The sequence below is a fragment of the Podarcis pityusensis genome (assembly GCF_964106645.2).
Source record: "Podarcis pityusensis genome assembly, chromosome: 2".
NCBI lineage: Eukaryota > Metazoa > Chordata > Lepidosauria > Squamata > Lacertidae > Podarcis > Podarcis pityusensis.
In genome coordinates, this window is record NC_138029.1 from 62947450 (window position 1) to 62966623 (window position 19174).

The 19174-nt window shown below is 42.4% G+C and overlaps 2 protein-coding genes across 4 annotated transcripts; one reads left to right on the plus strand and one right to left on the minus strand.

The window, feature by feature from the left end:
* The first annotated feature begins 977 nt into the window (after nucleotides 1–977).
* SQSTM1 (sequestosome 1) lies at nucleotides 978–10116 on the plus strand. The gene is made up of 8 exons (XM_080991430.1): nucleotides 978–1318; nucleotides 4086–4181; nucleotides 5938–6173; nucleotides 6298–6454; nucleotides 6716–6799; nucleotides 7660–7883; nucleotides 8905–9112; nucleotides 9797–10116. Exons 1-8 carry the CDS (start codon nucleotides 1135–1137, stop codon nucleotides 9955–9957), a joined length of 1350 nt encoding a protein of 449 aa, XP_080847556.1. The 5' UTR covers nucleotides 978–1134; the 3' UTR covers nucleotides 9958–10116.
* On the minus strand, nucleotides 1325–18809 carry MRNIP (MRN complex interacting protein). 3 transcript variants are annotated; one of them, XM_080991428.1, is made up of 8 exons: nucleotides 18402–18790; nucleotides 16375–16434; nucleotides 15579–15676; nucleotides 14129–14201; nucleotides 13302–13435; nucleotides 13042–13129; nucleotides 11708–11867; nucleotides 1325–1947 (listed from the first exon to the last, which is right to left on the minus strand). In XM_080991428.1, exons 1-8 carry the CDS (start codon nucleotides 18459–18461, stop codon nucleotides 1889–1891), a joined length of 732 nt encoding a protein of 243 aa, XP_080847554.1. In that variant the 5' UTR covers nucleotides 18462–18790; the 3' UTR covers nucleotides 1325–1888. The 3 variants fall into 3 exon arrangements, with proteins under 3 accessions (XP_080847554.1, XP_080847555.1, XP_080847553.1); XM_080991429.1 differs by lacking the exon at nucleotides 1325–1947 and adding an exon at nucleotides 10669–10730; XM_080991427.1 differs by lacking the exon at nucleotides 1325–1947 and having other exon boundaries at nucleotides 11203–11867; nucleotides 18402–18809.
* Nucleotides 18810–19174: the final 365 nt, after the last annotated feature.

The following is a 19174-nucleotide window of genomic DNA, read 5'->3' on the forward strand; positions in this document are numbered from 1 at the left end:
AGGGACCTTCTTGCTGCTTAAATTGGCACTATGGTTGAGGTTATGCGAGACATACCTAAATTAACATGGCACAAAAATGTAAGGAGCATATCCGGACAGCGGGATGGTGTCTGAAGAATAGTGTTTTTGCTTTAAAGCATTCATACTGAGCCATAACTGCGACACTAAAGAGGGATCAGTTCTTTCCTTGTGTTGCAGTGACACTTAATTAATCAATAACCCTTAATTAATAAGGTTCATCGTCATTTTCACTTCGTAAAGAAACCAATTCTTGAGGGGGCTTTTTGTTAGCGACCTTGAGCAACCTCCTACCGCACTTCAGCCAAACGTTTTAAGCCCCGGCTGGGCACGAGAGACGGGAAGCTGTCCGAGGCCTACCTCCTCTTGCCCAGCCTCGTATGTATTAGATCCAGCACACAGTGAGTCAGCAATCCGAAACCACACCGGGCGCAGGAACCGGAGCGGGCGAGGCAGCAGGAGGAGGTTCCACGTCTCGCGTTTTGCTCGCCTTTGCCACCTCCCGCTTCAAAAAACAACCTCGCCTTGTTGCCTGCTTTCCTCCGCCCACCTCTCTTTCTGTAGGCCGCGGAGCAAGAAAGCGCTGAGTAATGCTTACACGCGGGGTTTGCAAAGGGAACTAAACCGCGTTGGGGAGATCAAACCTCCTCCTCCCCTCCTCCTCACGAGGAGGCAAACGAGACGCCACCTCCAGGGGCACAAAGGATAATTGACTTGCCTTCCCCCTCCCCGCTTTAAAAATCATACGACTGACAATGGCACTTCCCCTGTCCTTGGTGTTCTCCTTCCTGAGCTGCAACCCCGCCTCCTTTCATTCTAGAAGCAGCTTTTTAGCGCAAGGGTCGCGCACGCCCCCGCTATTGTTGTTGTTGTTGCCGCTCCTCCCCTGCTCGTCTCCCTGGGTGGGGACTTTCCCAGCTCAAGCCCGCCCTCTTTGCAAAAGCGCCTATAAGAAGCCCGGGGACGAGCGGCCAAGCAGCAGGCAAAGCAGGCTCGAGGACAGAGTTAAAGGAGGCTGCCACGCGGAGCGGTGTCGTCGTGATCCGGTCCGACCTCCCTCCCGCCTTCCTGCGTAAACCAATTCTTGCTGCGCCACTAGATCCAGCTGCTGCCGCCATGGCTCCGATGACGGTGAAGGCCTACCTGCTGGGCAAAGAGGAGGTGACTCGCGAGATCCGCCGCTTCGCCCTCGACTCACCTGCCCGCTACCTGCCGATACGGGACAAGATCGCCGATCTTTTCCAGGGGCTGCTTCGCAATTCCGCAGCCGCCACGGGCGCCTTTCAGATGTACTATAAGGGTGAGTGGGGGCGGGGGACCATTAACAACAGGCCACCGTGGTGTTTTACTTCCAACTCCGGTATTTTATTTATTTGTGCGACAGCAAAATAATAGCCTTGCACGCAGAAAGGAGATTCCGACTAAAGCGTCGGGAAGACAGTACGTCTTCAGACAGTTATGTCCGTTTCTGACAGTAAGCTGCTCGATCGCAGAACGGACTCCCACGAAAGGTGGCGGAGTCTCCCTCAATGGAGGTTTATAAGAAGAGGTTGGATGGCCACCTGTCGTGGATTTGAGAATCCTGCATCGCAGGGGTTGGGCTAGATGACCCAGCTCTATAATTCTCTTCCAATTCTATGATTCCATGAAATCCGGCCTGGGAAACTTTTTTCAGTCACTTGATCTCCGGGTCTGGGAAAAGCTTCGATGTGGGTTCAAGGTACCGCAACAAGGCCAGGAAAAAAGGTGTTTACCTTTAAAAGGCGCCTCTGCTTTAGTGAATTGATAGTCCTAATGCTTTTCATGCTAGATCTGGGAGGCAGGGCTCTGTGTAGCCGTTATTGCTGCCTGTCGGGCTGAAATCAACAGGTCAAGGTTTCCCAGACTCCGTTGTGCAATGGAGAAGCAGTTGGAGGTTTTGTCCAGTGCCTGTGTGCATAATATATATTCTTTGCTCATTAACCTATCATAGTTGTCACGCCCTTCTGCTATACTTGCTCAAACCAGCTCTTAATCTCTCAACGAAATAAGATTTGGAATTCAGATCTGTTAGGAAGCAACACACCCTAGTCTAGAAGCCTTACTTGCTAATGGAAGCTGTCTCTGATAATGTTTAAGAAAAGGCACTCTGTACTAGTTCAGAGGCAGTCTTTTCCACTCAGTTTACTCCTCCAGTGTTGAGGCCTGAGCACTAAAACTGCTATTGGCTATGTCTCACTAAACCTCAGTGCAGGTAACAACCTCAATTCACCTGTTGAGGTTGGGTGGGGAGAGGGAAGACTCTATAGCGTGTGGCTACTCTAAATCTGGTTTCAGTTGCTCGTTTCTAGTCCCACCATGCAATTATCATAGTTCTTGTCTTCTCATACATACAAATAACCAAAAATGTGTGGGTGGCCCAGTTCTTCCCAACTAATCAGTGCCTGGGAGGGTAGGCATTGATCAGATAGGAAGGTTCTGTGTGGTTGCATTATTGATACTCATACACATAGTGCGGTGGTGTGGAATTTTGCTCTGATATGTATCAAGGGACCCATGGCGTGAAGCTAAGGGACCCATGGCGTGAAGTTGCTCTTCAACAATCTGGGCAAAAAGTATGGCACACAGAGGAATGACATAAGCAGCAGAGTCTCCACTGTGAAGAGGGGACTGCCACTGCAGGCGTTAATATGGTACTAGCTACTGGTGTCCAAATTTCTGTTTGGGAACTGTCTATGCGTTTCCTGAGGGTGGTGGGATCCCCTTAGTAGTAAGATATGACAAGATAGGATATGGAGCTCACTGATACTTCTCATAAATTCATTTAAAATAAGTGCCATTGTGTAATGCTGCACAGTGACCCAACTGCAACCCAGCTGTAAATATTTGTTTAAGCATGTTTGTACACTTGGGCAGTTACGTCATACTGGCATATTCCTGTAGCAACCAGAATTTCTTCTAGGGAGCTCTGTTAGCCCTGCAAGTCTTGCACACTTTTCAAAAGAAGTGTTTTTTAAACCACTCATGACTATTGGTATATAAAGTGTGAGAGAGAACTGCACTGTGTATTGTAGTTTTCAGAGGCTGATGTCTGAATACACAAGAGCGCAGAAAACTATCAGACTGTTGGTCCATCTGGCTCACTATTTCTTAAACTTACTGGCAGAGGCTCGCCAGGATTTCAGAGAGGTCTCCTAGCCTTTACAGCCGCATTTCTGCATGCAACGCAGATGCTCTGTCATTCCATTAAGTATTACTTCCAGAAGGCAACTTGGTAATGCCTGGGCTTCCCAATTATGAGGAAAGGTAGCAAATTGCTTTTGTACCTGAATGCATGTTGTGCACTGTTTTCAGTCCTGCCTGAAGGTCAGAACTGATTAGCAATGCCTTATTTTTTTGTACTACTGACAGTGCATGCTGCTTTTAAGGTTCTCTTGAAAGGAATGCCGATTTCCATTAAAGGAAACATAAATGAAGGCTTTTCTCATCTCAAGAATCAGGTGCTAGGAGGTTATTGTCTGTTGCTGCTTTCATTAACAATAAAACCTCCAATAAAACCTGTCCTGATCTGGCACAATGGGAATTGTAGTCCAAAAACAGCTGGAGGCCACCAGGTCTGGGAAGGCTGCTCTTTTTAATAGCTTTGTATAAATCACTGCCTAAAGCATAGATGCATCTTTACTAGAGATCAGCTGCTGGAACAGTAATTCAGTTGGTAGCTGAGAACTGCATAGCTTTTTCAGTGGAAGGTTACATTTCTTTCATCAGAGCTAGCTTGCATTACATAGCCTGCAATCTGAAGCTTATTTGCCTTTAGATTTTAATTCAAGTAACTGAATAAAAGCTGTAAATCTGTCTTCTGAAAGCACTACTTTGCTATGTGAAATAAATGTGTAACCAAAGGATAATTCGCCACCCATGCAGATGGCGCTAGGCAACTTTCTTAACAACAGACTTGCATACAGCCCAACAAGAGGAAGGTAGAGTACATATCGAGTCCAACAGTGTTTTCTGCTGCCCTATTCAGAAATTTCAGGATAAGGCTGAGTATCTGCTGTCAAAGTGAGTTAACTGTGTTCTTATTTCAGATGAAGATGGAGATATGATTGCTTTTTCCAGTGATGAAGAACTGAAGCTGGCCCTGCCCTGTGTGAAAGATGGGATTTTTCGCATTTATGTTAAAGGTAATCTTAGCCAGTTTAGTATTCTCTCTTAACTGCTTTTGGCAGCTATCTTGTAATGTATTCTAGTAGTTATAATTCATTCAAGAGGGGAAAACATCCCTGCATTTCACAGCTTTTGCACTACAGAAATTAAGACACAGCTTTTAACAAGCTAGTGTTTCATGAGAATGGCTGCTATAGGAAATATCACTTGAGAGTAAGGTGAGACTCTATGAACCCCAGTGATTTAATGGGAATTTATACTGCATTGGCAAAACCAGTCTTGAAAACTAGAAATTCACCCAGAGCCAGTACAAGGGTGGGTTTGTTGGCCACTGCATTTAAATCCCTTGAAGTAGACTTCCCCCATTTCTCATTCTACCCTTATTCTTTCAATGACCATTGTTCCAAGCTGTTTTTGACATGTGTAATTTTGTTTTTCAACTAATACCAATGTATAGTTGGAATGCAGCAGCAGTCTGAGGTGGTAGAGCCCATAAACTAGGCCAATAGGAGATTATGCCTTTCCCATAGAAACTCTAGTAAAGGAGATTTGTTGAAGAATTGTAACAAGAAGCGTATAGCTGATCCAAAGTTTACATGACCAGACTTCTTTGTTGTGCTCCAAGAGGCTTGAAATTCCTCCTAACAAAGCTGTTGCGTACCAATGGGGCACAAGCCACACACTAAAAGAAAGCTCAGTTGGACAGAAGTTGGCAGTTTCATGCTAGATTTCTGCAAGAAATGAGACATTGCCAGACACATGGGAAAGGGTGAGTATCCACCAGAACAGCATCCTAAGAGAGGAATGGTGATAGGCTAAGAGATCTAGAATTTGCCTTCTCTAACTTTCCCCAATATTGGAATTGGTGGTTTTAAGGCCTGAAATAAGAATGAGCATTTATATTCATAACCTATGAGCACCCATATTTAGAACATTCTTAAATATACAGAATGGGTATAACCCTCTGCTTATCATTGTTCCCTGCCCATTCCTACCTGCAGAGCAGATGTTGAAACCCCAAAAATTGAGAAGGTTAGAACAGGAAAAGTTATTGGTGGCCCTGATGGAAAACTGAGTCTGGTTTTTTAAAAAAAGTTTTAGGATATAATAGAGAAGGCATTTTGCAGACTTGGATAGCAGAGACTGCTGGTGAGCAAAGTATATCAATAACAATAATCTTGGGTTACAATAAGAGCCATGCTGAGAAAAAGACTCAGTGGCTACTCTCCTTTGGAAACAGAAAAAAACCTAAGTCATATGTATCTCTGGTAATTGGAACTCATGGATATCTTGTCTGCTGGTACAAACTGTGCCGTGAATAACATATTTGAAGATTTAAAAAAATCAGAGTTGGCTACAGTAGTCTGTGGTGCAACTTGATAGGAAAACAAAGTTACGATCACTCATAACAAACAAGTCCTCGATGAGCTGGGTTGTCAACATTTCTGAAAACGATGCTTCAGACACTTTTTGCAGAATGTGACTTTTACATCTATTGTCATCCTTGTATACAAATACTGATTGGACAGTATTTGGTTCATGGTTATCCACACCACAAACACATGGGAGAGAGTTAGTGGCAGGCACTAAAGGCTTTTATGAGAAATTGTTTAGTTCACTTCTGGGCAAAACAAAGTTGGAGGTGCAGGAGTGAATAAAGTATACACGCTTCCATTTCTGTCCTTTTACAACTGTCTAGTTCTGCAGCTCGATGGGTATTGGTTCATTTATCTTGGGCATATTTCAGCAACACCCTGTGTTTGTGTCCTTCAGAGAAAAAGGAGCTGAAGCGTGACCACCTGCACCGCCAATCCTGCAGCCAGGAGCGCCCACCGAACATGGTGCATCCCAACGTGATCTGTGATGGTTGTGATGGCCCAGTTGCGGGTGCAAGATTCAAATGCACTGTTTGTCCTGACTATGACCTGTGCAGTACTTGTGAGGGAAAAGGTATCCATAAGGAACATAACATGATCATGTTTCAGAGTCCATTGCTCCATCCATTTGAGGTAAGTAACATGAGGAAAAAGCAGTTGCCTGTAGGGGGCTGTAAAGATCATCTTGCCTAAGATGAACTGCAACTATTTTCTAAAGCGACAGTTACCCCTAACAGCGTGTTCTTTTAACCTTTAGTGGCTTCCCAGAGGTCGCTGGCTTCGTAAGATGAAACATGGTGTTTCACCTTTTGCGTGGATGCAAGGCTATGGTCATCCTTGTCCTGCCCGCAAGTGTCAAAACCCTGGCCAGGGACAAGGTAGCACCACTTCTCAGAGTGCTGCTCCTGAGCAAGGTATGCGTTTAACTTTCTGATAACCATAATGGTGGTTGTAAATGCAAAATAAAAAGGTGCACACTGTCCCAAATTCATTGCTTTCAGGAACTTACTTTTGAATAGATGTGTTCAGGATCTCCTTTTAGAATGCTACATTGAGTTAGAAATCAAATCATAATTAGGAGCTAAAAGGAACTGAGTTTGTGAATCCTTTTAACTTTACTGATCAACTTTTCTCTTACAAGATCTATTAGTAACTTTCCCCCTTATTAAAAACAGCTTCTAGCAGTCAATCTCAAGATCCCAATGTCACCTTTTTGAAGAATGTTGGAGAAAGTGTTGCTGCATTTCTGGGTCCACTTGGTAAGCAGTTGCTTTCATCTGGCTATTATTGCCTGCTTTCATCTATTATTTGCCTTCATACTCTGCATGTGAGCTTTCAGAAATATCAAATGGTTTAAGTAGCCTTTTGTGGTTTGATCAATTGGGTCTCTTACTAGTTACTTTCTGCCACTATCAAAAGGATATGTGTTACAGTACCGTGCCTTTACGGTATCTGTCACCTATACAGGACATGTGGGCCTTCTGTTTAGTTTGCCTTACCCTTTCCTCCCAAATAGTTTTATGTCAAAGTCTTCTAATACTATGGTTTAGCTTTGGGGGGCGGGGGGAGTGGTCCTAGCAATAGTGTTTCATTTGTGTTTATCTTCTCAAATACTAATTGCCATTACATTGGAGAAACAAAAAGGCAAAAGTGGGCATCTCCTGGGCCTGTGCTCGGATGCTGGAGTTTGTTGAAGGTGACTGTCCTTCAGATGTATGACTGCACTGTGCAAAGGCAGACTATAAATACTTTAAGCTGTTGTAGAGCAATGTAGTCCGAGGAGAAAGTTGGCACTGCAGGTCAGTCAGCAGTAGGTGAATGTTACAGAATAGCTGGCACATTGTCCATCTTCTCTCATATCAACCAGCTATCAGTCTTCACATTCTCCCCAGTGATTGCTCAGTGGGAACATGAAACTTCTGTCCACAATTCCTGGACAAGGTTATTGGAGAGCTACTTTTGTCTGACCTTCAGAATAGCAAACCGTTGCCATTCTAAGGGGGAGGGGGAATCCATCTGAGAAGACTGTATTCAAATCCCTAGAGATGTAGATGTAGACAGAAACATAAAGTGATTGCAGATTACCATCCGGCTTCCAACTTTTAAATTGTTTTTCTAGGTATTGATGTTGATATTGATGTGGAACATGAGGGACAGAGGAGCAAAGTGTCACCTAGTACAGAACCTAGTTCTGAGAAGAGAGGTTCCAGTGATCAGACCGGACCAGAAGCAAGTACCAACAGCAAACCAGCTGCAGATGCAGATACTCTTACAGACCAGCTGCAGGAAATGGCAGTACATTCTCCTGCTACACAGATGGAAGAGGAGAACCTCTTGTCAGAGGTACGAGTATGAAGATTAAACTGTCACTTCCGAAATGTGCAGTCAGTAGGGTAAAGATGTACACTGTTTACTGTCACTAAGATCAGCACTGATGCTTTTTATATTAGGAACTTAAATTGATCTTTCGTTTTCCTATGCAAGAGAGTACTAAATTTATTTAGAGATGGTCATGAGTAGTGGTAATCTTCTAGCCTCTGTACAATAACATACAACAGAAAAAATGTATTATTTCCAAAGAAACTAAAGCTGCAATCCTAACTCCGCTTAGGTGGGAGTCAGCCCAACTGAATTCTGAGTATGCATGGTTACTTGGCAGGGCATTCTTTGTTCGGTTTTCCTGGTGGACATTAGGCTCTGAAAAGGCAACATATTGTATACTTCTAGCTTCAGGGCTGGGTGGGTGGGGGGGACCCATGCTAGATATCCTGAAAATAATCAAGAGTATATAATTGAGCAAGAGATGTTTGGTAAGACAGGGTGAAATCCATTATCACATGTGGACTTCCACTTGCACAAGAGGACTTCCCACTGCAGCTCCTCACTTACACTTGTTCTGGAGGGTCTCCCAGTGTTGAGTGTGGAGGTGCTGGAGAGGCAGGAGGAAGTACTATTGTACATGTGGAAATCCATTTTTTCTGGTGTATGTTTAAAGCCACAGATTAGTAACATCAGCATGTATAGAAGGGGGTAGTTTTAGATGTGAAGCTAGATCTGTAATACACACTGACGTGGCTAAAATTTTCATGGAAGGTTGTGGTTAGCAATGTTGCATTTGATGTGTTTTCTTGGGCATCAAATGTCTGTTTAGCAGGCATGGAAAATCCTAGAGAAAGTATACCTGCAATATTCCTTAAGGTGAGGGAGGCAGAGAACTTTAGTGTTGGGGAATTATAAGTTAGTTATAGCCAGTGAGCAATGTGTATGTGCTATTGGTAAGTAACTTCATTAGGCGCAGGTCTTTTAAGGAGTACTTTGCGTTATTCTAAAGCAGGCTCTCCACATTGTCTTTGTGCAATCCCAGGAACCAGCTGAATCCAGCAGCAGTTCAGGGGCAGATGAGGACTGGACCCATTTGTCTCCAAAAGAAGTAGACCCTTCAACTGGTGAACTGCAGTCCTTACAAATGCCAGAGAGTGACAACCCAAGCTCTCTGAATCCAGCTGAAGCTCCCACTAACACAGGACCAACAGGACTGCGAGAGGCCGCACTCTATCCTCACCTTCCACCAGGTAAAAAAAAGACATTGGAAGGCTATATACAGCTCTGGCATGTTAGGAAATCAAATCCTGTTCGCCTTGGGTACAGACTAATATTACATGTTACTTGCTGAAACCTGCATCCCCTTACCCAAGAGTAAGTGCCACTGAACTCAGTGAGCTTATGTCTGGAGTAGACATGCATAGGATTGTATTTGAGTCACATCTCTTCAGTAGTATTGTTTACAAGACAAATTGGTCACTTGAACTCAAGTGAGTAGAAAGTTCGTTAGCTGCATTTCGGTATAAGCTTCCATGACAACATACAACTAAAATACAACAAAACAATAGCCCCAAAACCTAGTTTATATGAGCTGCTTAAATTCCCAAGCAAATGTTTTTGCCTGATACCAGAAAGACAAGAACGCAGCCCTGTCTGCAGGTCTTGAGCTGTTCAGAGCTTTATAACCATCACAGGTTGCCGGGATAACTAGAAAGATTGTTACCTAATCAAGGTCAGCCTCAGCTGGTCTTCCTATTGGTAACTTTTCCTGATAAAGCTTGTAAGGGTCCAGTTTTTAGAGAACACAACCTAGGCATAGTCAGTTGCCCACACCATCTTAAAACATCCAGCTGTGGATTTGCAAATTGGGGATGGGATGTAGGCAAGGTTGTAGGATAGCTGGGTCAACTAATCCTATTTCTACTTATTTACAGAAGCAGACCCCCGTCTCATTGAATCCTTGTCCCAGATGTTGTCTATGGGGTTTTCTGATGAAGGAGGCTGGCTCACTCACCTGCTGCATTCCAAGAACTACGACATTGGGGCAGCTCTGGATACCATCCAGTATGCCAAGCAAGCAAAAACTTCCAAATAGCACCTGTGTAACTCATATTTCTTAAAGCAAATTGTTAAGGCTGCTGCAACTGAGTAGCCTACCTTTTTATATCTTTTGGCCCCTGCAAGGCTCTGATAGTATGAACTTAGAATATGGAAATACAATCAATAAAGATTCACATTAACTTTCCCCGCTTAATTCAGTAGTGTGTCTAATTTGTGGTAATACACACTGAGAGCCAGTGTGGTGTAGTGGTTAAGAGCGGTAGTCCCATAATCTGGGGAACCGGGTTCGCGTCTCCGCTCCTCCACATGCAGCTGCTGGGTGACCTTGGGCCAGTCATACTTCTTTGAAGTCTCAGCCCCACTCACCTCACAGAGTGTTTGTTGTGGGGGAGGAAGGGAAAGGAGAACGTTAGCCGCTTTGAGACTCCTGAAGGGGAGTGAAAGGCGGGATATCAAATCCAAACTCTTCTTCTTCTTCTACTACTACTACTACTACTACTACTTCTACTTCATATTGCAGAAGATACTTGGTAGGTGCCAGTACTCAAAACAATGGATGCTATCAGGCACAAGTTCTGATAGCTGGTCTGGTTTCTGGTTTTTTTTACCCTCAGGTGGTGAATCAACTGCAAGCCTTGCTTTTATGGAAAGAAATGGTTTTGGAAACTTGGCTGAAAGGTGGTTTTGCATTTCACATTACATTTGTGGCACTTTCTGTATTAGGGTGTGATGAAGCAGAAAAAGTTTTTAATACATAGGCCTACCATTGTTGTGGTTTAGCCCATGACATGAGAATTCTGTCACGTTCTATGAGACAAGATAATCAACAGTGACACTGATTTATTAACTACAGCAGGCATAGGCAAACTCCGGCCCTCCAGATGTTTGGGACTACAATTCTCATCATCCCTAGCTAACAGGACCAGTGGTCAGGGATGATGGGAATTGTAGTCCCAAACATCTGGAGGGCCAGAGTTTGCCTATGCCTGAACTACAGTGCACATACAAGTTTCAGCACCACCTGAGCCAGCATTCCTACTCCTACTCCTACAGAACCAGATACAAGAAAATTCCCTCCTTGTATGCAAGAGAAAACAAAGCTAGCCCCAATTTCGTACTTGAATGCAGAAAAACACCTTTTTAGAAATTTCTGCCTATACATAGTATACAATGAATACTGCTTTGCTAGTTTTAAAGTCTTGTCCCGACACCACATTTTTCACCACAAATGATGAACAACATCATAGAAGCCCTACATGCCAAAGATATTGACAAAGTATTTGAGTACAATCTCCTTTATTATACAACATAGCTCTGTGACTTAGGTCAGGCTACAGTTTATTCTTCTAAGTCATCTCTAATAATGACTAATAATGATAAAAAAGTGTTGGGAAGAAAAAAGAGCATTTAAATATCATCATCAAAGTCATCTCCTGTAGAAAAGAGGTTTCTATGCAGATTCTTTGAATCTGAGACACTAATAAGAGTATTTAAAAAAGAGGCAGATTGCTGTTCAGGCAGTCTATTATGCAGTTTTTCTTGAAGATGAACATTAGTCAAAGGAGGAAAGTGTTTCCCTCTTCCCACAGGTATGTCAGCTATGGGAACATGTTCAGTGTTGGAGAACTTTTGCACTCCAGCTAGTGGAATGGATGCATGATGCCAATTACAGGGGCTGAAGGTTGCTGGCCTTTCAGCACTTGTCCCTGCAGCAAACGTTTGGACTAGCGTTCCCTGCCTCTCTTGCATCATGGCAGTTTCATTGCCGCTATTACAACTCTTACCAGATAAAAGGAATTTCTCCCACTTTGAAAGTCCAGCAGCTCTTGACTCTGAATCTTTATTCTTCTGGCACACCAGATGCTCTTTGACAGCAGGAATCACATTTCCAGATGTATAATCTCCACAGGTATTTTTAGCTACTATGGCTGAATCTTTTCTGTTCTATGATAAAAAGCAGGAGACTGAAATAATCGGAAATGCCAGATTGCAAATAAGTAAAATTACTCTTTATCTGATGCACGTGTAGCTCTTTTGCTCTGTTGCACACTCGGCTAGACTGCATGGGTTGGTCTGTTCTAAGGTGGGTAAGTAAGTAGTCGACCTATCTGCAGGAAAGTAACATGCACCACAGGTGGTGGTTCTGTTATTAAGACAGAACATTCTCCTCAGATTCAGAAAGCAACTGCACAGCTTGCTAAGAAGCCTTGCTGAAGCAGAACCAGCATTGGTTTCTGCAAGGGCAAGTCCAGTTTTACAAACCTATAAAGAGTTATTTGAGAGTTTCACCAAGCATATAGAAGTGATCTGGTTGATATAATGTACTTGGGCTTTTAAAACACTTTTGACAAAGTACCTCACCAAAGACTCCTGAGTAAGCTTGATGGTAAAGTGATGAGAGGCTGTATTGTGGATCAATAATTGGCTGAGTAGCAGGAAGTAGAGAATAGGAATCAACAGACAGTTCTCTGAATGGACAGATGCAGACAGCAGAGTCTTTCAAGGATTGGTATTGGGACCTGTGCTTTTTAACTGGTTCATAAGGGATCTAGAGTTAGGAGTGAGCAGTGAGGTGGCCAAGTTTGTTGATGATATTAAATTGTGAGAACAGGATGCTGGACTTGGGCCACAGGCTGATCCTGCAGGCTTTTCATGCATTCTTTAAGTTGATACTCATTGACAATCCAGCTCTTCCATAGCAAGGTTAACATTGCATCCTGTACAGATGTACACTACTTACATGGTGGAAAAAAAATTAGAGTAGGGCCTCATAGAATGGCTGTAATAACAGGCCTACTGCACAATAAGTAAAAAGCCAATTCACTGGCTACGAATACTGTAAAGTTGATTTGTCAGGTAAAAGAGTTGGTTAGGATATGTACAAACACCACCTTGTGCTTTCAGTGAGGCTTTGATTATACTGAAATTGCTCAGTAAGCTCTACTCATTTGGTAGGCTGCTTTGAGAAGAGCCATGGTAGCTAGGCAGATTTGAGTTCTACCCATTTCAGCAACAATGCAGGGAATACAACACGAGTGAAACTTTTATGACATTTAAAAGAGGGTCCTGTAATACTATAAAACATTAAGTATTTGCTATCTTGGAAAAAGAGTGATACCTCAAAATGTAGGACATCCTTTGCAAATCCAGAAGCTCTCCTTTTTCTAGACCCTTGGGAATCGTGTAAGCTGGTCTTCTGACACTTCCTAGCAGGTGCAACAAAATTAAAAGTGGTCCAATGAATTCACACAGCATCACGGAGAGAAAAAGCAAGTACCTCTTAGATGAACCTTGTGATTCAGTTATAGTATTCTGGCATGTTCAAACAAGGCACCATTACTTACTATGCAAAAAAAAAAGAATCTACTACATATCCACCTTAGTGTGTTCTTGGAAGAGTAGCTCTGTTTTTCTGTATGCACCATTATCTCCTCCTCATCTTCTTTCACTTGCTCTTCACATCTTCCATCAAGATATTTAGTCCAGCGGCTGACCAACTTTACCTTTTCCTCCTACAAAAATTACAGAATGTCTTATCGAGAGTCCTAACTCACTATCCATCTCAGACTAAAAGCTCTGTTGCTTTCGTGATCTGTTTTAATCACAGCAAGAAACCGGATAATGATTATTTTTATTAATACCACTGCTGCTACTACTGTCCAGCCATCTCAAGTACCAAGAAAAGCTGAATTTGGTGAATTATGCAAACTCAGATGCATTTGTTCTGGTTTTGCTTGTCATGGGGAAGGACAAGAGATATGCAGGACCCTAGATGGTTTCTAATTAGTACCCCAGGCTTCTAAGATTTCAATAGGATCTGCCTGTGTTTATTCAAGCCCATCCTCATAACTATTTAAAATGAAAGCATGTATGCTCAGAGAGCTTAATTCTGTACCCAATCTAGAAGAACTGTATTCCACACATTTTTCTGTGTTCTGATGAACCATGACCTTTACACAATCCTGCTAATATGCAGTAAAAACAAAGGTTGCCCAATGTCACATGGAGAAATGGGTCCTTACTTAACTAAACAAATGGATAAATTACTGTTATAAACATTTACACAAAAATAAATCTTGAGAGTATCGGGGGGGGGGTCAGCTAAACTCATCTCCTTTCCTTGATTTGCATTTTAAGGGCTTGTGACTGGTTGTCCTTCAATTTTGGCTTTGAAGATACACTTTATTTAATACAAAGGGGTTTACCTGCCTGCCCGAATTCTCTTCCAGTTTAACTATTGTGTTCTCACCATCTCTCTTTATTGGTTCTTCTTTAGATCTGAAAATAATCAATGCACTTAATGTTATATCACTATATAAATGTGCGTGTTTTAGAGTTCATATGTACTGAAATGTGAGCACAAACTGCAAAGCATCAGGTCTCTCTCTCACCCACAAGATCAAGGTGTCTCCCCTGCCAGGTTAAGTATAGAGGTAGAAGATATCACACACTATCTGCTGATTTCCCCCTTGTATACAACGCCCTGAGGAAAATTTATATCTCCAATTCTTAATTGGCTTCCTGGTCAATCTGCACAGAAATGACAGTTGAACTCCTAGCGGATAAACATCTACAGTGGTACCTCTGGTTGCGAACGGGATCCGTTCTGGAGCCCCATTTGCAACCTGAACAGAACACAACCCGTGCCTGCGCGTGCCCCGATTCACCGCTTCTGCGCATGATGTCATTTGGAGCGTCTGCACATGTGCGAGCAGCGAAACCTGAAAGTAACCCGTTCCGTTACTTCTGGGTCGCTGCAGGAAGATTTAACCCGAAGCGTCTTTAACCCGAGGTATGACTGCATATATTACACAAGCGGTAACCAAATTTGCACAGTTCCAGCTATGTGAATGCACTCCAATTTTAAAATTTAATGTTGTAAATTTATTTTATGTTGTAAATTGCTGCAGGCTACGTTTTACAATTTTAGAGGAAAGTTTTCCTTTTATTTTCTGTCATTCGTTGTAAAGACCTTTGGCTATATACAATAAAAATTGACTTGACTCTCACCCACATCCACACCTTTAGAAAATGCAACTGTGGCAATTAATAATTGTTAATAATGGAACAAAGGAAATTTGATACAACATGCAATGAAAAATGTTAAGATGGTGTGCATAAATCCCGCTAGCCAAATCAGTACCTATGGTCTCAACAAAACCTCAATTACTCCAACAAATAAGTTTAGGTAGCTAGTCTAAAGGATTGTTTCAGATTTAAACTGAAGTGTTGTCGACAGTTCCACTCCTTGATCATAGTAATCATAGCATTTTAAGCAGTTATTGAACCTATTTCCACAGAAGCCAAGTTTAATGGACATCATGTCACCTTTCTGAATTTGGAAGTTTGCTAGTCCAGATTGGAATTAACTAAGTGGGAGCAGAAGCATTATTTTAATCACATTAAATCTTTGCACTGCAGTTGACAATTGTAGAATTGCTGAACATTTCTAATTAAAATCCATTGGGTGATAGATGTACTCAGAAGATACCCACTGAAATCAATGGACTTAAGTAACCTTAAGTCCACTAATTCCAATGGGTCTACTCCGAGTATGACTTTGTTCGATACTGCCCATTATATGCAATTTAGAATGAAAATTATAATGCAAATGTATACAAACACAAAACAGCAAATAATCAGTTAATACCATACCTAAGCATTTCTGTAGGTCCCTGCTCTACCTGTCCTTGTAGCAAATTGAGTTTTTGTACATGGCGCCTGCAATCAGATCCAGAACCCTGACCAAAAATCTAAAGTAACAAAAGTTTTGTTAACACTTATTTTCATAGTTCTTTAATGTTATATAGGCAAGGAAATAGCATCATAGCTATATCTGAGAGGCCCTAGTTCCAGGGACATTACTTAATAATGGGTACTTCCTGCTTGTAAATCTGACATATATACAACCTTTTGCTTTAACAGACTTGCACTGTACATCTTATCACTCCACACTTTAGCAAAGAATGCAGTATACTCTTCTTTGTATACTTTAACTTCCACATAGTTTATATAATCAGAATAATTATTATGACTCCCTTATTCTAATACATGTTTTATAGTAGCTCTCCTATAGTACTATATTTGGATCACATTTTTTTATCATTAACATGATAACGTATTAAAATCTCTTCTAGTTGAGGAGGTACCAGAAAAAATAGAAACACTCCACTGCTTAACCTATTTTTAACACCAGATTATGTGAACAGATTCCTATTGCAAGATAAGGAGATTTTTTAAAAAAGAGATTAATGTGGGTAACATAGATTACTAATACAACAAAATCCTATTCATGTCCACGCAGCAGTAAGCCCCACTGAATCCAATGAGACTTGTTCCCAGTTAAGTATGTGTAGGATTGCAGTTTGAGAATCTGAGGAATAAGAATCCACCTACTAAAAAGCCGGTTCATTAACAGCAGGACTTAAATAAAGGAACTGTGGGTACTCACCTTTAGAACTGACTGCTTTTCATCACATACTTTGCAATTCCATTTTTGGCTCTTTTTGATCTAAGACAGAATTGCAGATATAATTCTTCAATAACCCACACAATTCATATTACACGGGTGAAACATTTGCCACTGTGCATATTTCTGTAACTATTCATCGATTTTCAATAAAAGCCAAGTATGTATTTTAAGGGGCTCAAGAACAGGTCTATGATCAGAGTGTTGTGTGTACTGTGCACTTATACGTATATCAGAATTGTTTATTGTAGGTTTTCTGTTCCTTCCCCCCCTTAGTATTCTTTTGTATTACCTAATAAAAAAAAACATATATCAGAATTGTGCACCATCATTTGAACTCTTCACCCTGCCTGAATTATGTCAACAAAGTTAATTGTTATTGACTTGCTTAGCTTGCCTAATTTACTGTATTCTCACCGAGAAGAATGCTTACTTTTCCATCCAGTAAGTACTAAATACCACATTTGTGTGGCAAAATCATGGAATCACAGAACACCTGGCCATAATTCAATCATAATCCATAGATTTAATGGCCGAAGGAATCACAACTCTTTAAAGACGAAATGCAACAGTGACCATTCTACAGATTGGGGCATGTGCAATGCAGGCTACAGTCTGCTATAAGCCACATCTGACTGCCTTGCACTCATTACATTTTATGCAGCCCCGAGTCCCTCCCAAAGCTGCTCCATTCTTCCATCCAATCAGCATTTGTTCCTTCCTGCTTGTTTCCTCCTTAATTTTGGCCACAGTTAAAACTGAAGCAAGACTATCTTTATTCTGGAAAACACATCCAGAATAATACTGTCTCTTTTTGCCTAATCCACTGCTAACATGTGGCCCCTGGCAGATTCTGTCCAAGGTAATGTGGCCTTTGACAGAAGAAAAGTTGCCCCACTCAGGCTTTGACCAGGGAGCAGGAGCACTGCAGAATGGCACAGTGGCAGAATAAATAGCTGCAGCTGGTTCAAGTCAAAGTACATGGAACGGCAAATAATAAAAAAAGGAGTTTCTAGCCCAGTGGTTGCCAAGCTTTCTTCCACGTGGACCAATTGAAAATTCTAGAAAATTGGCAGGCCAATTAATGTTTCTGCCTGTTGCAGCAATTGGTAATGTGCTGTGCTAAATGCTGTATGATTTTTATTTGTATTTTTATTGCTTCTTTTATTTCCTATTTCATGTGTTACTGTATCACCATAGAATTCAAATTATAATACAATAAAATACAATATACAGAAGCAAAATAAATACAATTAAAAATCAATGCAAGGATATAAAATGGATGTGCCATTTCTCATCTTCAAACACAAATCCAGAGACACCACAGACCACCTAAATGAAGCTCATGGACCACAGGTGGCCTGTTGACCAGTTTGGGAACACTTGCTGCAGCCAGCGAGTGATGCACAATGATTTGATAGTACCCCAATAGATGCTAGTTTTTAGTACTATATTTACTTAATTCATCAATAAAGACCACTGGTCTCTAAGAAAGGGTAACACCCCCCCTCCCCCTTGGTATACATTTTGGTCCATTTCAGACTTTTAGACCTGTAGCAACAACCTTTGTGTAACTGTAGTCAGTGCTTTGGGGGGGGGGGGATGCAGGGGTATGCATACCCCTAAACATATTGTGCATCTTTGTACTTTTGTCCATTTATTGTATTTATTTTCCCCGATTTGAACTATAAAATGGTGATTTTCTTGAGTCAAAGTGAGAGTACCCCTAGACGTGTTTTTTTTTAAAGAAAAAAAAAAGCACTGACTGTAGTGATGGAAATGCCCAAGTTTGCCCTGAAGGCAAAGCCAGCTTGCAAGACCTCAACTTACGTATGTCTTTTGACCACCTTTCGAATTAACTTTTAGCGTCCTGCACGGGACTAGATGACCCTTGGGGGGTCCCTTCCAATTCTACAACGCAGCGGTTCTGTGAGCCCGAGGAGGGCAGAGCTCGGGTTCAAATAGCCCGCGCGCTCCAGCCGGCAGGTCCCGCTCCCCCGCGGCCTCACCTGCTGGACTTGGAAGACGTTGCAGAAGCAGCACCTCAGCACCTGAAACTGCTGAGCCATCAGGGACACTGCTCTCAGTCAGCGCAGCTTCTTCACTCGCATGGGAGAAAAACAGACACCTTCCACCTCTCCCAGGGGGCGAGAGGGACTGGCAAGCGCCTCAGCAGCAGCCCACTTCCCGCTTAGGCTCCCCTTAAGCCCAAACATTTGGCGGGAAATGGCGCGCGACGCGCAGATAGGTTCCTCCCCCCCCATTTCCTACGGCTTTTCATTGGCCTCGTGCATGATCTAATTGGGATGGGCGGGGACAAGGTTCCTCCATTAACTAAGGGCTCCCCCTCGAGAGGCAGAGTTGTTTTGCCCGCGGAGTGAATTTCCTGGTTACCTTTGAACCCTCCGGCGGCGTTTGGGGGTGATAAAAAGCAAAACAGCTGTGTGCAGGAGGAAGCGAGAAATCCAGGATTAATTAAGTAGTAATGACGAGTCGGACACGAGTAATCGACTGAACAAAAATGAGTATTATTATCCCCATTTTACGGATGGGAGGGACGAGGCTGAGAGATGGGGTCGGTCAGGAGGCTAAGAGTGGCTTATGACAATTATCCTTCCTATAGACTTTATACCCAGGTAGCCGGGTCCCCCGTTTTCCCCATTCCCCTCCAGTTTATCAGAGCAGCTGATTCATGCATCTTTTTTACTTTGTTTATATGCCATCTAGTGGGCAGAGTGAAGATTTGACATTTCTTTACATCCCAGTTTGTGAGGCTGGCACT

Excerpts from the sequence above, each read along its gene's own strand:
- SQSTM1 (XM_080991430.1), top strand. The coding sequence starts at position 1,135 with ATGGCTCCGATGACGGTGAAGGCCTACCTGCTGGGCAAAGAGGAGGTG. Across the intron at positions 1,319-4,085 it reads CTTTCAGATGTACTATAAGG|ATGAAGATGGAGATATGATT; the intron begins GTGAGTGGGGGC and ends TTCTTATTTCAG. Across the intron at positions 9,113-9,796 it reads CTATCCTCACCTTCCACCAG|AAGCAGACCCCCGTCTCATT; the intron begins GTAAAAAAAAGA and ends ACTTATTTACAG.
- MRNIP (XM_080991427.1), bottom strand. The coding sequence starts at position 18,461 with ATGGCTCAGCAGTTTCAGGTGCTGAGGTGCTGCTTCTGCAACGTCTTC. Across the intron at positions 13,436-14,128 it reads AAGAGAATTCGGGCAGGCAG|GAGGAAAAGGTAAAGTTGGT; the intron begins GTAAACCCCTTT and ends TAATTTTTGTAG. Across the intron at positions 13,130-13,301 it reads TCTTCCAAGAACACACTAAG|GAAGTGTCAGAAGACCAGCT; the intron begins GTGGATATGTAG and ends TGCACCTGCTAG.